The following is a 13,760-nucleotide window of genomic DNA, read 5'->3' as shown; positions in this document are numbered from 1 at the left end:
TTTCTTCAGATGGAACCACCTCCTCAATTAGATCAGTATGCCCCCTAAAGGGCTGTTAAGTGGTTTATATCAGTTATATTGTTATGATGGCTTCAGGGTTTCTAAATATTGCCTGTGGCGCCACACTGTCTCTGTTCCGTCAGCTCCAATCTTCTTCCTGTCTCCGCTTTAATAAAGTCTTTCAGAATAAAAATCAAATGAGACCATCCAAATCCTCCACAACTTCCAGGCACCTTCCAGCCGCTAGTCTCCCAACCTCATAAACTTCCCTTTTTACTCGTTATTGTCCTCTCTCTCTCTTCTGTCTGCCAAGCCCTTTCACTTTCACTTGCCTCGCATCCGCTTTTTGGCCGCTTTCTTTTAGGGCTCCGGACAGACACTTGTAACAGCCTTATAAAAGTCTATGGCATTCCAATCCTCCTCTCCGCTGCTAATTTTCTCTGCCACACTCTTCCCCAACGATCTCACAAACTGTCACTCACTCGCTTCTTTACATCAGTGGCAGTCCGGATTTCGGAGCCGCCATTGATTGGAGGCTGTTTCTTGCTCATTGGGCTCTGGAGGGCTCCTCTTCGCTGCAGGGGAGTTGCCTTCCCCACACTGCAACCCAAATCTCCCCCACGCCAGCACGAATCTCTCCGGGACTCGTGCACCCTCAAAGGATCGCACCAACCACAAAAAGAGATTAACTGAAACCATAGATGGGCTTCTGCACCTCTGTTCGTCCTTGCCTTGCCACCTGAAGACCTATAATTGGACTCTTAACTTTTAATTTTGAAACCATAATCACTCTTTATGCATTATCCTTCCTCATATATTAATCACATTTTTCAAGAAATGTTAATTAATACTTTTCCATAGCTTTCAGTATTATAATTATACTCTATATATTTTGAATCTGTAATTTTACTGTTTGTTATTTGTTGTCATATACAAATTGTATCATAATTTACTGTATTTCATTTACAGTTCCAGACTCTTAAATGTTTAACTTACAATTTTACTTGTACTATGATATTATTTTAAAGCTTATTTTACTCTAATCAATTAGCATTCTTTTGTTTGGTTTTACTGGCCAATGACCTTTAAAATAAAATAACTGACTGATTACAATCTAGGTTTTCCAGAACTGCATTTGCCACTGCTAAGTACGTTGCTAACACTGGCCTTAAGAGTCCGGGATAGAAAACAGATAGCAGAATAAACTTAACTAGATTTTATCTAGGCTGTCCCATTTGACCTGAATAGTAATCTCCAATCCTGCTGGAAAAAGACCCTGGTCTAAAAACTGACTTCTATTCCCAACTGTGCATTAAATAGGGACCAGATCAAAGATCACACAATGGTTCCTGAATTTAGAGCTGCAGTTCAATCTACACTAGCGATCTATTTTCTCCTGATTATATTTAATGGGAGAGTTAAAGGTCTTTACAAAGGGAGATTACAATATTTTTTCTTCTGTACTGCTGCAGGGTAGATACCTCAAAACATTTTATCATCTTTTGCTTGTGTCCTTGTGGTATGGAATAAATTTAAAGTTTATACATACACTTTTACTTTAAAGGTTTTATTTGGCCTTATGCAAAATTTGATTTATTATTTTGTAATAACAATGGCAGGTCAGTCACATGATTATCATGCAGCCTTCCTATTAACCAATAAGACGTTTTAGGTCATTTAAGTTTTGCAAAGTTTTGATACCTAGTTTGTCAAGTCATTTGTGCTGAAACTTATACAAACACACAAATAAATGAAGAAAGAGAAAGAGAGAGAGAATGGATATCAGAATCAGCAACCATATCAGCTATTTTCATTTTTTAACTGGGAAGTAAAATTACAGTACATGAGCCTTTCAAATTGCATTACATTACATTACATTGTAATGTAATCAAATTACAGTACATGAAAAGAACTTTCAAATTGCAAAAGAAACATTAACTTGGGCCGAAGAAGCAGCGGCTCTCAAAATGCAACCTAAAACAACCCCCTTACCCTTAGCAAAGATGACCATTGGTGAAGGACCTTACATTAGTGTTCATCAACAACTGAAGGGGAATATTTTTCCAGTCCACAATGCATATTAAAAGCAAGAAAAATATGCTTCTTAGAAGCCTAGGTCTAACTTTGATGAAATTCTGCTTGTTTTCAATGGAGGCAGGGACAGCAGTTATGTAGAACCATTTAATTTTTGTTTTTAAATCATGAAGATCTACACAAGTCCTTTTAAAATAATAGGTGTTATAATCTGTCAATTGTATCTGAGCAAATATTTTGTATTCCTTTTAGCCCCTTCTATGGGAAAGTTTTTCTTCATATGCTTTGTTCTTCTTGGCACTGGCCAAGAAAAGGCCTACAACTTTTCATTTAATGTTAAATGGTTAATGGTAAAATACCCAAAGTTGTCATTTGTTCATGGATACCCCATGCAGATTCATACACACAATCTACAACACTAAGAAAACTTCAATAATGCCATCGTTATCAGAAAAAGCTGAGAATAAAATGACATCTGTGCAGTAAGGATAACTACTATGATTGCCAAGAAAATAATAATTATATTCCTCAAACAAAATCTTTTCAGAATTTTTTTAATTTCAGGCAAAAGCAGGAAATACAGCTTGGCTCTCTTTTAAATCATGTTTGTATGTTTGTATCAATACTGTTTGTATTCTGAGTAAGGCATCTCAAACAATTGTTCTGTTCACAGTAATGACTATGAACAGAAACCATATCTAAAGCTGCTTTTGTGAGGGGAAATTATAGTCAACGTGCCTGAGGAGATTTTCTCTCCTATTACTATTAATTTAGATATGCCTATAGGCAAGCTTCTACACATCCCAGTGAAATGAAGAAATATCACTGGGAAAGGAAGTGGGGGGGAAGCAGCTTGTATAACGTTTTGAAAGAAAAACAAACACCTGGGCATATAATTGCACAGTATGAAAAAGCATCTGTCCCAAAAACATGCACATATGCAGAAGAATACAGAAGCAAGAATATAGTTTTGCAACCAAAGGCGAGGATCGCATTTTTTAAATGCAAAGAGGCTCCATTGTATTTCTCTATGGCCCAAAATGTAGTCTCTAGATCCCTAATTTTCCTATCAATCACCTGCAGTAGATATATACCACCACAAATGAACAAATTCTGGGCTCACAAATCAATCTCTTGCACTGACAGAATACATTCAAGGTTCTCTATTGCACTATTCCAAAAGAACACTGGCCAAATACAAATCCGTTTTCACAGACAAGAATCAGATGTTAACAGTATTTGCCACAAGACCACATTTAATGTGGCCTACAACAGGGATGGACAACCTCATTCCTTGGGGTCTTTTGCAGCTTACCATTCCAGCTTTTGCAACATCGAGAACCCTCTGCCTCTATTGAAAATAACTAGGCATAGTTTTTAAGATAGGAAACATACATGAGCATTGGTGCCAATTTAGAACAGGCTTAATACAGTTGTGAGAAAGCTAAGAAAAAGGCCTTTAAATCCAGGAATCAATCCAAAAATGTGCCTCAACCAATATGTACCGTTAAGCTATCTACTGCAGCTACTGCCTTCCAAACACTGTAGTCTTTCACTATTCCTGCCTTACAGTGATCTTTGAGAATATTCAAACCTATTACCACACTGTCTTGGAATACATCTGGTGTTTTACATTTCATTATCTTAATCAGTTTGAAAACAAAAATTAAAAAAGGACTATGGAAACAATTGGCCTACTTCAGGCCTTTGAGAAGTTGAGTGTTATCTTACCAATTGTCCTTCCTTTTATTGTTTCCAATCCAATGCTATGTCAGAAAGAAATTATGTAATAAGCATTTATGATGGTTGCATTGTCCCGAGGTCATGAACTTTTGTGATCTTTTGACAAAGAGTCAATGGGAAAGCCAGATTCACACAACAACCTGAACAACTGATTGTACCCTATGACTATCATTAAGTGTAGTACGTTATGATTCTTGATTCTTAACGAATATATCTTTTCTTCATGTATACTGAGAATATTTACACCAAGACAAATTCCTTGTGTGTCCAATCATACTTGGCCAATAAAGTATTCTATTCTATTCTAAAACTGCACTGATTCATTTAATAAATGTGGTACAGAAGCTCATAAAATGGAGCAAAATTGAGTTAACAACTCTCTTGCTTAGCAACAGAAATTTTTGGCCTAATACTGGTCACAAATCAAGGATTACCTGTGCTCCATTTCACCTTTAACGCTACAGATTATATACTGAAGTTTATATTAGCAGTTCAAAAATTTAAAGAACAAAGTTGGGGAAAGAGAATACAATACTGATACTTAAAGAGATGAAATTGCACTGGAAACTGCCCTAGCATGCATCTAAAAACTGATTATAAAAAATGTGACTTCATCATAGGAGGTGCAAAACCCATGAAGAGAAAATTAGCCCTCTGTTTTGCACTTTCACTAGGCCCAATTACATAGTACACCAAATTGCCAAGTGGAAAACCAGTAACTTCTGTTTGTTTCTTTTCTTTCTCTATTCAAAAAAGCTCCTTCTGAAGAGAACCTTTAGAAACAATCTTGTCAATGGGCAGCTTATTACTATATTTATATAAGTACAGTTATTCATAAAGATGAATTGTTTGGCAGCTTATAAATGTGCTAGTAAAATGAAACAATATTAGCATAAAAACACATTGTTCAAACGTTGTTTGGAATTTGATACATAAAATCTTCCAAACAAAAAGAAATGTAAAGATAAATACGTGACTGCCAATGACTGAATGAAAATATCTTCGCTGGGAATCTCAAAGTCCAGAAGGATATCACTTGGCAAATGTCTTCATAGATGCCATTTTGATGTCGATATGAAAAGAAGAAAGCTTTAGTTCATTAGTGATGAGCACCATCCTGTCATTTGGCATATAAGTACTTGCAATAGATGCATATGAGACAAGGCAGATCCTAAACAATTCAGGAACTGGCTGTGTGACTTTGAGTCAGTCACTTTCTCACAACTCAGCCCACTTCACAATATTGTCATTGTGGGGAAAACAGGAAGAGGAAGAAGTATTGTATATATCTGCCACTTTTAGTTACTTATAATGTAATAAGGGATAAAAAGAAATCAATAAATAAATATTTAAAAATAGCTCTGTGAATTAGAGGTAGGAAAAGCTACATCTATTTTCAGATGTGTGCAATTCACTATTATAGTTTCACAGGGCATTTTATATGAAACTCACAACCTCGAATCACCAGCTCACAATGATTTTTATTTTGTCTATTTTCTTTCTTAATAAGAACAATACATTTAATAAGTAGATCCGGGTGAACAGTGCAGATCTCCAAATGTGGACCTCCTGTAACATTTCATGCCCATAAATTTCAATAACTTCAACATCAATGACACTCGTTTCTCAACCACTTCCCTTGAAGACCTGAGAGACGTTGTGGGCATTTTCACATACGTATCTGCAAATGCATTTTAAAAAAACAATTCTTAAATAACAAGATATTTAAGCTTTATTACAAAAAGAGCTCTGTATTTCATCTTTATTATTTTTATATTATGCAAAGAAATATTTTCCTATATATGGTCAGTGCATATGAGAGGACCTTCACATTCCCCCTCTTTAAAATGGATTTACAGGTATGCAAAATTCTGGGCTATAAGATATGCTGGCAGAAACAACTAAATATGTAAATATTTTATTAATACAAAACTCAGACAGATATGTTTTCACACATAAGCTATGTAAGAACAAATGTGATTTTAATGATTTTAATTTAATAATAAATGCAAAGAATCTTTTCCTTGTCATTCTTGGATTACTACATTAAGAAAGCTGGCCCTGGAAATTGATAAGAATTCAAAGCTAGTATAAGATAGCTAATTCATTTTACTGTTGAAGGGACTGTACAACATAATAGAAAAATGAAGCCATCATCTTTATCATATGATACCTAATGAGAAAAATATCCTAGATTAGTATTGAAACCTTCCACTAACCAACATTTGTTTTATATCCAAAAATATAACTATACTTCATCCAAGGAACAGGATACAAAAATAAACTATCTATTCTGATAAAGTTTAAAGGAATATGTGATGGCAAGAAAGTAATTTTAATTTTCTGTTACCTTAGATTCTGCTCTCAGTTATGCTTTACTAATGTTTAATAGATTATTGTCCTTTCAAATAGGAAGCAAGTAAAAAAAGGGCATAACCAAATCAATTGTGTAAAAATTCTATGATCTGTATAGATTTCGGATGAGTTGATTTTGTACAAATGAAAGTTGAATCTGTTCCAGTTTCCCTGGAGAAAAGAGCCAAGAATTATAATGCTACAGGAATTATTTTTAATTTGGAAAATGAATTAAAAGGGCAATTGAGAAAAGAAATGTGAAGCATGCAGAAAAGGCAGATGACATAAAATATTACAGAAGTAACAAGACAAATACTTGAAGTTTAAACAGACTCCAATATATTCCAGCAATCCATATTTCTTTGTTATACTAGACTTATCTACTACTAGACTTATCTTACTGAAAATAAGACCCTGTTTTAATTTTTTTTGCCACCAAAAAGGCACCAGATCTTATTTTCAGGGGATGTAATCCACTGACTAACTTCACTTGCATGCGTTGCCCATCCCACCCACCCCCCTGCCTCCTTTTTGCTGTCAGAGGCCTTCAGGCTTGATCCAGAGCTTTAGCTTTGTTATCAGCTACAGAGGCCTTCGGGAAAGCTTTGCCAGCCTTGCTAGCTGCAGAAAAAAAGAGCCAGCAAGTGTTGCCAAGAAAACTGCAGCCAATGTCCTGGCAGTTGCCAGAAGTCAAGACTGACTTGAAGGTCATAAACAAACAAGGAAAGACAAAGCACCTGTCTATGGATGTTGCGCCAGATGTGTATGGTTTTATCTCCTTCTCCTTGAATGGCTAGCAACTGCTGCTTCTCAGTTAAAACAAGATCTTTTCTCTGTTCCATATTTCCTTTTCAAATGTACCTGTAAAGATATCTAACTTATATAAACCTAGTTGCTTCTTCTAGCCCATCCCTTTCTTTTGTTCTCCCCAACCTTTTACCTATTACATATAAGCATGATATTGCACTACCCCTTATGCTATTGAAAATAGATGATTTTGCAAAACAATTCCAGGAATGAAGAGATAAATATCTCCAAATTCCAAACACTTCTAGTCAGTTTCCTTAATGTGGTCAAGTCAATCTTCTCTTCCAGCTCCAAATGAGATATATGAAATTCTTACAAACAAGACTTAAGAGAAGGGGAATTGAGGGCAGAGACAGGATTTGTGCAAACCCAAACTGGTGTGATAGTGAACTTTTGTGAGATGAAATGTTGCAATGGGCAAAAATGACACAGAATCAATAAATAAAACAGCTTGGCTTTCCCGTGCTACCAAGGGGGAAGAATTGCACACTCCGGAGAGACGAACAGAAGGGCATATTAGCAAACGCATCAGTTAGAATCACATAATTTGGCCAGAACAGCTATAAAGGAAGAGTGGAACTGACAATAATTATATTGCTTATGTTTTTTGCTGACCCAAAAGATAGCTGTTCCTTTACATCAATAGTAGAGAAAAGTTCCAATGGTAAATGGCTGTATTCTTTTACAATGACTTCAAGAACCTTTATCTGCATTTTAAAATAGTGAAAAATCAAGCTCTCTTTGTCATTCCACTAATTTCACTGGAGTAACTAAATGACACAGGAAGCCTTGTGATAGATTTAATAGATAAAGAAAAAATAATATTTTGGCTGCACTCACACCCATTGCAAATGCACATTCATGCTCTTTCCTTCTGTCCAACAGCTATTGTTCATATTTTCCCAGTATCTGAACAGGTTGAACAAATCATATCTTAGTACTCATAATCTTAGCATTATTTACAAACCAAGACTTATTCTTCTGACAAGCAGCCCATCATTTTGTTCTCCAGTTAGGGTCACACATATAAAGTCAAAATATTTAAAACCATAGTTTTTAAAGACATATCTGTAAGCTGACCAACTTTTTTACAATGAGAAGGACACAAATAAATAGTAGGAAAAAAAACAAAGCCACTCTTGCACGCGGCACACTCTCTCAAAACAATTCTCCTGTGCGGAGCACATGCGTCTCATAATCGCGTCTCGCCGCACTGTACCGAGCCTTGACAAATCGCCATGTCAAATACAAATACGTCATGTCACACACAACGGATCAGATCGGCATCGATCAAATACGGAGATTTACAAATTAGTCTTCAAATATCAAAAAGGAGGACATGTAGGAGGATACTTTTTGAGAGAGGACAGAACTTACAAAAGAAGGACTGTCCTCCCTAAAGGAGGACAATTGGTCACTTTAATATCAGACATCCTCATATATAACAATGTACATCTTCACTGAGCTTCTTGGGAAAATAATATGAAGAGATTCACTACTACCTTCTTCCAGGATATTTTCACCTTCTAAATCTAGCCTAAAACCTTTGCATCTACCATATAAACACTAACCAGATCCAACTCTGATTACTTGAGGTTTAGTGTTCAATAGTTGGAGTCATAGGAACATACTGAGACAAGATTGGGTGAGGCAGTTTATAGCATACTGTGGGGTATGAATTCCTATTTTCCCTCAATGCAAGAAACTTTTCCATGGCATACAAAAGTTTGGCACCAGACATTCCAAGTTCTGGATTGCTTTGGGGCAAGTATCTTGATTGTGATTTGGTAATGACTGGTTAGGTGATACTTCCTGATTCATTGTTTTAATGAATACTTTTATAGGGAAAAAAAAACCAGAATCACCACGGTTGGAATTGCCCCATGCTTCCTACATATATCATTTCAGAACAGATCCTGAATACCAATAAATGACCTAAAAAGCAAACAGGGCAATGGTGGTATTCTACCGATTCGGCCCGGTTCTGCTGAGCCGGTAGCAGCAATGAACAGCAGACACTGAACCAATTCTCTCCGTCACTCTGCTGTTGGGCCCACCCACCCGCCTGGCTCCCATACTCACCTTTATCCTCTGCTTTTGAAGTGCAGCTGTTTTGTGCGGCACAGCAGAGTGCTGTGCAGCAGCTGCTGAAGCAACTAGGAGAGTGCAGGCTTGCAGGAAGTGAATTGGAACACCTCTGCACCTGCAGAAAGTGTGCGTGTGGCATGCGCGTGCACGCAAAGTGTGTACATGCATGCAAAGCACGCCCACCAAGCCACACCGACCGAACCGGTAGTAAAACATTTTGAATCCCACCACTGAAACAGGGGAAGAAAACTGGAGTTATAATAGCCCTAATTTGTGACTTGCTGTCTTTGGAGTTGAGAGCCAAAAGGGAGAGTTAACTACAGTTTACTCTTTCTTTCCTATAACACAGAGCTGAAGGTAAGGAAAAATTAAGTTATAACTAATTTTGCCATCCTCCCCCCCCAAAAAACACCCACTCTGGATAAGGTTCTCTACTTTCACAACATTTTGATTCATGAGCAGGCTCCACCCAAGGTATTAGAGCCAATGAAAATAGTTTATTAATTTTCATTGAAATGCTTCCCCACTCATATCACTCCATTATGTTCCTGCCATAACACTGTTTCTGTAAACTTCTTAACTTATAGAGGAATAATGACCTAGAGACTGATTAAGGCACCAGGCTAGAAACTGGGAGATTGTGCTGTGGTGACATAGTGGTTAGAATGCAGTATTGCAGATGAATTCTGTCAACTGCCAAGAGTTTGATCCTAACCGTCTCAAGGTTGACTCAACCTTCTATTCTTCAAAGGTCAGTAAAATGAGGAGCCAAGTTGTTGGGGGCAATATGCTGACTCTGTAAACCACTTAGAGAGGGCTGTAAAGAACTATGAAATGGTGTATAAGTCTAAGCGCTATTACTATTGTTACTTTGAGTTCTAGTCCTGCCTTAGGCATTAAAGCCAGCTGAATAACTTTGGGCCAGTCACTTTTTCTCAGCCCAGCCTATCTCACAGGGTGACTGTTGTAAGACAGGAGGAGAAAGTAAAATAGGTTCATTCGTTGCCTTGAGTAATTTACAAAATAAATGCTGGACATAAATACTAAACAAATATTTATGTAACTTCCACACTAGGATTTCATTATGACAGTAGATATGATGAATGCCAACCTACCATATAAAAAGTAGAGATAGTAGTCAAGAATGGCTGTTCATTGATATTTCTAAATCCAGCCAGAAGAATTTTAAACTTCCAAGATTTACAAAAATCTTCCCAACATGGAATCAACTCCATTAGTCCACAGATCATTCTAATTTGTCTTCCAAGAATTAGTTACAGGGCTGGTGCAAGTTATTTGCAGCCTGAAGTTGTCAACTTTTCCAGTTTACAAATCTCACTGTTGTCTTATTTTAACACTGACGACAGGCTATTTTACTATATCTGAACATTACAAGCTAATTTAGTGAGGGATTGGGAGACCATGTGACAGTTTACAGTTTATCCCTGGTAGTCTTGTACTTGGGCAGTCATTAACCACTCCCTCCTACTCACTCTGGATCAGGGTCGGCAACCTTTTGGACCTCAGGGACCACCAAATTCATAATTTTGAATCCTGGGGACCACTAATATAAATTGTGCTTGACGGTGGCTTGCTGACTTGGTGGGAGGGTGGGCGGGAGGGAGAGAGAGAGATAGACTGACTGACTGGTTGGGCATGGCTTGTATGTAAATATTATAAATATTTATGTAAACATTGAATTTTTTATAAAAAAGAGCAACTTTTACCCAAAATCAGGCAAAGCAGGCAGGCAGAGTTGCTCACAGAATCACAGATTCACTTAGAGATCTATGATTCTGCCATCGGCTACCTGCACTGAATAATAGAAGCTTCAGTCCTAAGGAAGGTTCGGCTCTGCTTAAAAGAGCCAAAAATCTAAAGATTAGCTAGAAAGTAAAAAATGCAACGGTTTCCTGCTTTCTAGCTACTCCAAATCGCCCAGCATAGCAGAACAGCTGATGGTGGTGGTGGTGGGGGGAATAGCAACTTAGCAGGCAAGTTTGCCAGGTAAGGAGTGAGTGGGGAGGGAGAGCCATGTGGGCGGTGCAGCCTTGTGTTCCTGTGCAACCTGCTTTTAAAGGTGCTCTGGGGATGACATTTCTCTGCGGACCACCAAAATTTTCTCGCAGCTCACCGGTTGGCAACCACTGCTCTGCGTGAACTTGCCTCACACTGTGTAAATAGTAGGTCCATCTCTGTAAACAAATAATGTCAATTTCAAAATTGTGGTTTGCTGCATTCCTGGCACATTATCTGTTATATGGATCAATTCATCTCAAGGTCCCAGGCACACTTTTAAAAACATCAAAACTTTTATCAGTAAGTGATGCAATATTAGAGAAATAAAAAATTAGTAATACATAATTTTATCAATCACTGAAATATTTTTCAGCACTTGACAAACACACTTTCTTTAGCAATTGCAGGGATCCAAGTTGACATTCAGCAATCCCCAATTTTGGGATCTTAGGATGTGACTTAATAACAGAGTCCATCATTTCCTGGTATGGCATTCCTCAGATTTGCTTGATCATGTTTCTTGTGTGGATTACTTGGAGGTGGAACCAAAAGAGATCAACCTTACTGTGTCACCTGTCAGCTTCACTACTATAGGACCTTACTTTGCCCATCAAGTCAGGTGACAGGCAAACCTGATCTATCTTATCCTTCTGTCTCTCTCCCTCTCTCTTCCACGCTATTTGATGACCTCCTTCCAAAGCTTCTTCAAATCTTCTCACCCCTTAACAGCAGAAGTGTCTTAAGGCTCTTGTTGTTAGCCTTTAGTGCTTTGTCCATGCCTGAAACGCAAACAAACCGATCGCAGCAAACTCTACTACAGCACTGTACTAAGGAGGGGAGATATTTGTCCATCCCAGCTCCGCTTAATCTCAATGCTTCCTGCACAGCGACGTTCTTGTTTGCCTGCTTGCTCCCAGCTCGCCCCGCCGCCTCACCTTCACTCCTCCTGTTCAAGGCCATGTGTCCCAGAGAGGTGCACAAAAGCAGCAAAGGCTCACACCCCCCGCAGAGGGAGAATCATAGCACCCGGTTGGAAAACATCCCTCCACGTTCTCCCGCTGCTGCTGCTGCTGCTGCTGCTGCTGCTGCTGCACCGACCCACTCCCAGCTTCCTTTTTCCATCCGGGCGTGTCTAATCCGCAGAGGCTCTGGCTTCTCATTGGCTCTTGCTCTAAAGGGGGCGGTCCTTACGCGAGCGTTCCAAGGGGCGGGGGAAGACCTCCCTTCTCGGGCTGCCTGGCCCGGGACTGGCCCCGCCTGCCGAGCTCTGGATGGGAGGGGGTGGGGAGGCCGTGCGCGGCTGCGCAGAACGGTGAGAATTCCGCCTGGAGCGCGGTTCGGACAGCGGCAGCAGCAGCAGCGAGCGAAGCCGCTCTGCTCACAGCGCGGAAGCCGCTTTTTTACGGAGCAGCCGGGCAGCGCCTGGACAGCGACAAGGGAACTTACTTATCCAGCGTCGCCGTTTTCCCGAATGTGTGGCTGGCCGCGCGCGAGTCTCTGAGACAAATACACGCGGGGGAATAATGTTAATTATGCATACTTCTCTGCCTCTTTTCTTCCTGTTCTCCTTCGCCTTCACTATTGCCACCACTGTTACTACCACTACTGTCCTCCACCTGACTCGTTGAACGCAGCATGCAACTCACTGTACGCTAAATGAATAATGCACTAGAATGTCCGCGCTGAAAAAGGTAAGCGGGCAACCAATGAGCAAGACCGCCCAGGACCCTCGTGTGGTTTGGGGCGGGGGGGGGGGTTCCCAGAGGGGGCATCTAAGCTTACCACCACCCCACTCCACACACACACACACACACACACACACACACACACACACACACACACACACACACACACACACACACACACTCTTTAAAATGACCTACGGCGAACAAAGATGTTTGGCCGGCTATGAATTAGCGCTGCAAACTCTCGGGCTGTGTGTGGATTTCGGGAGGGGGGAGGTGTCCGAGCTGGAGATGGAAAGAATTGGTAGGATTAAGTCAAAGGAGGGGGAGGGAAGATTATTAAGGGAGAAGCGATGCTATTGCTGGTGCTGCTGTGGTTTGCCTCAGCGTGGTTGTTCCGAGCGGGATTACTAATAGTAGTTATTTGGGGACAGAGGGGTTCACCTTGGGCCATTGGAGTCAAAAAGCCTGGAGGGGTGGGTAGGGGTATCTTTCAGCTCGTTTTTTTTTTTTTTTTACTATGGGTCTTTCGACGTGGCGTTGATGGGGAGACGATGTCCGTGGGCTGGGGTAGCATCTGTTGCGGAGGCTGTTTCTTTCGCGAAGGGGACGGTGGTAGGGGAGACGGAGTTGAGGACAAGGGAGTTTTCTGTGACAGCTGCGGTTATTTCAGTCACGGAGGGGGGATAATGCGTGGGAACAGAGCCACTACCGGCGTCTATGCTGTTGAGAAGCGGGGTACAGTGGCTGTCCCTCGCTTTCCCGACGACATGGTTACACGCGTACGAGCTGGTGGGGGGAGAGAAGAGAGGCTTAAAGCGCCTGGAATTGATACTAAAGATGACTGAGAACTATTGGGGTGACAGGAGGAGCGTTTTTAAGTCCCCAGTCTCTTCTTTGTGGGGACTTTAATCCCGATAGTGGAGGTGGTTGTAGAAGGGTGAGAGAGAAACCAAGGATGAATTGGGGTGACTTGATGGGAAGAGCGACGGCATGTGGAAGCGCTGTTAGAAAACTCGGGGTGGGGTG

At 40.0% G+C, this 13,760-nt stretch overlaps 1 protein-coding gene and 1 long non-coding RNA gene across 2 annotated transcripts in view; both read right to left on the bottom strand.

The window, feature by feature from the left end:
• ERICH1 (glutamate rich 1) overlaps window positions 1-12,185 on the bottom strand; it is an 83,335-nt gene extending 71,150 nt beyond the window's left edge. The window contains exon 1 of the mRNA XM_026695223.2: window positions 11,982-12,185. Within this exon, the coding sequence (XP_026551008.2) occupies window positions 11,982-12,006 (25 nt within the window). The 5' untranslated portion in view covers window positions 12,007-12,185. The remainder of the gene's footprint in view (window positions 1-11,981) is intronic.
• On the bottom strand, window positions 669-5,336 carry LOC148127802 (uncharacterized). The gene is made up of 3 exons (XR_015741122.1): window positions 5,230-5,336; window positions 1,702-1,729; window positions 669-747 (listed from the first exon to the last, which is right to left on the bottom strand). It is a non-coding gene; the product is annotated as an uncharacterized LOC148127802 (long non-coding RNA).
• Window positions 12,186-13,760: the final 1,575 nt, after the last annotated feature.

Source organism: Pseudonaja textilis, chromosome 1, assembly GCF_049901715.1.
Source record: "Pseudonaja textilis isolate UNSWEBS1 chromosome 1, rPseTex1.2, whole genome shotgun sequence".
Taxonomy (NCBI): Eukaryota; Metazoa; Chordata; class Lepidosauria; order Squamata; family Elapidae; genus Pseudonaja; species Pseudonaja textilis.
This window is presented reverse-complemented; position numbering and strand designations above follow the sequence as displayed.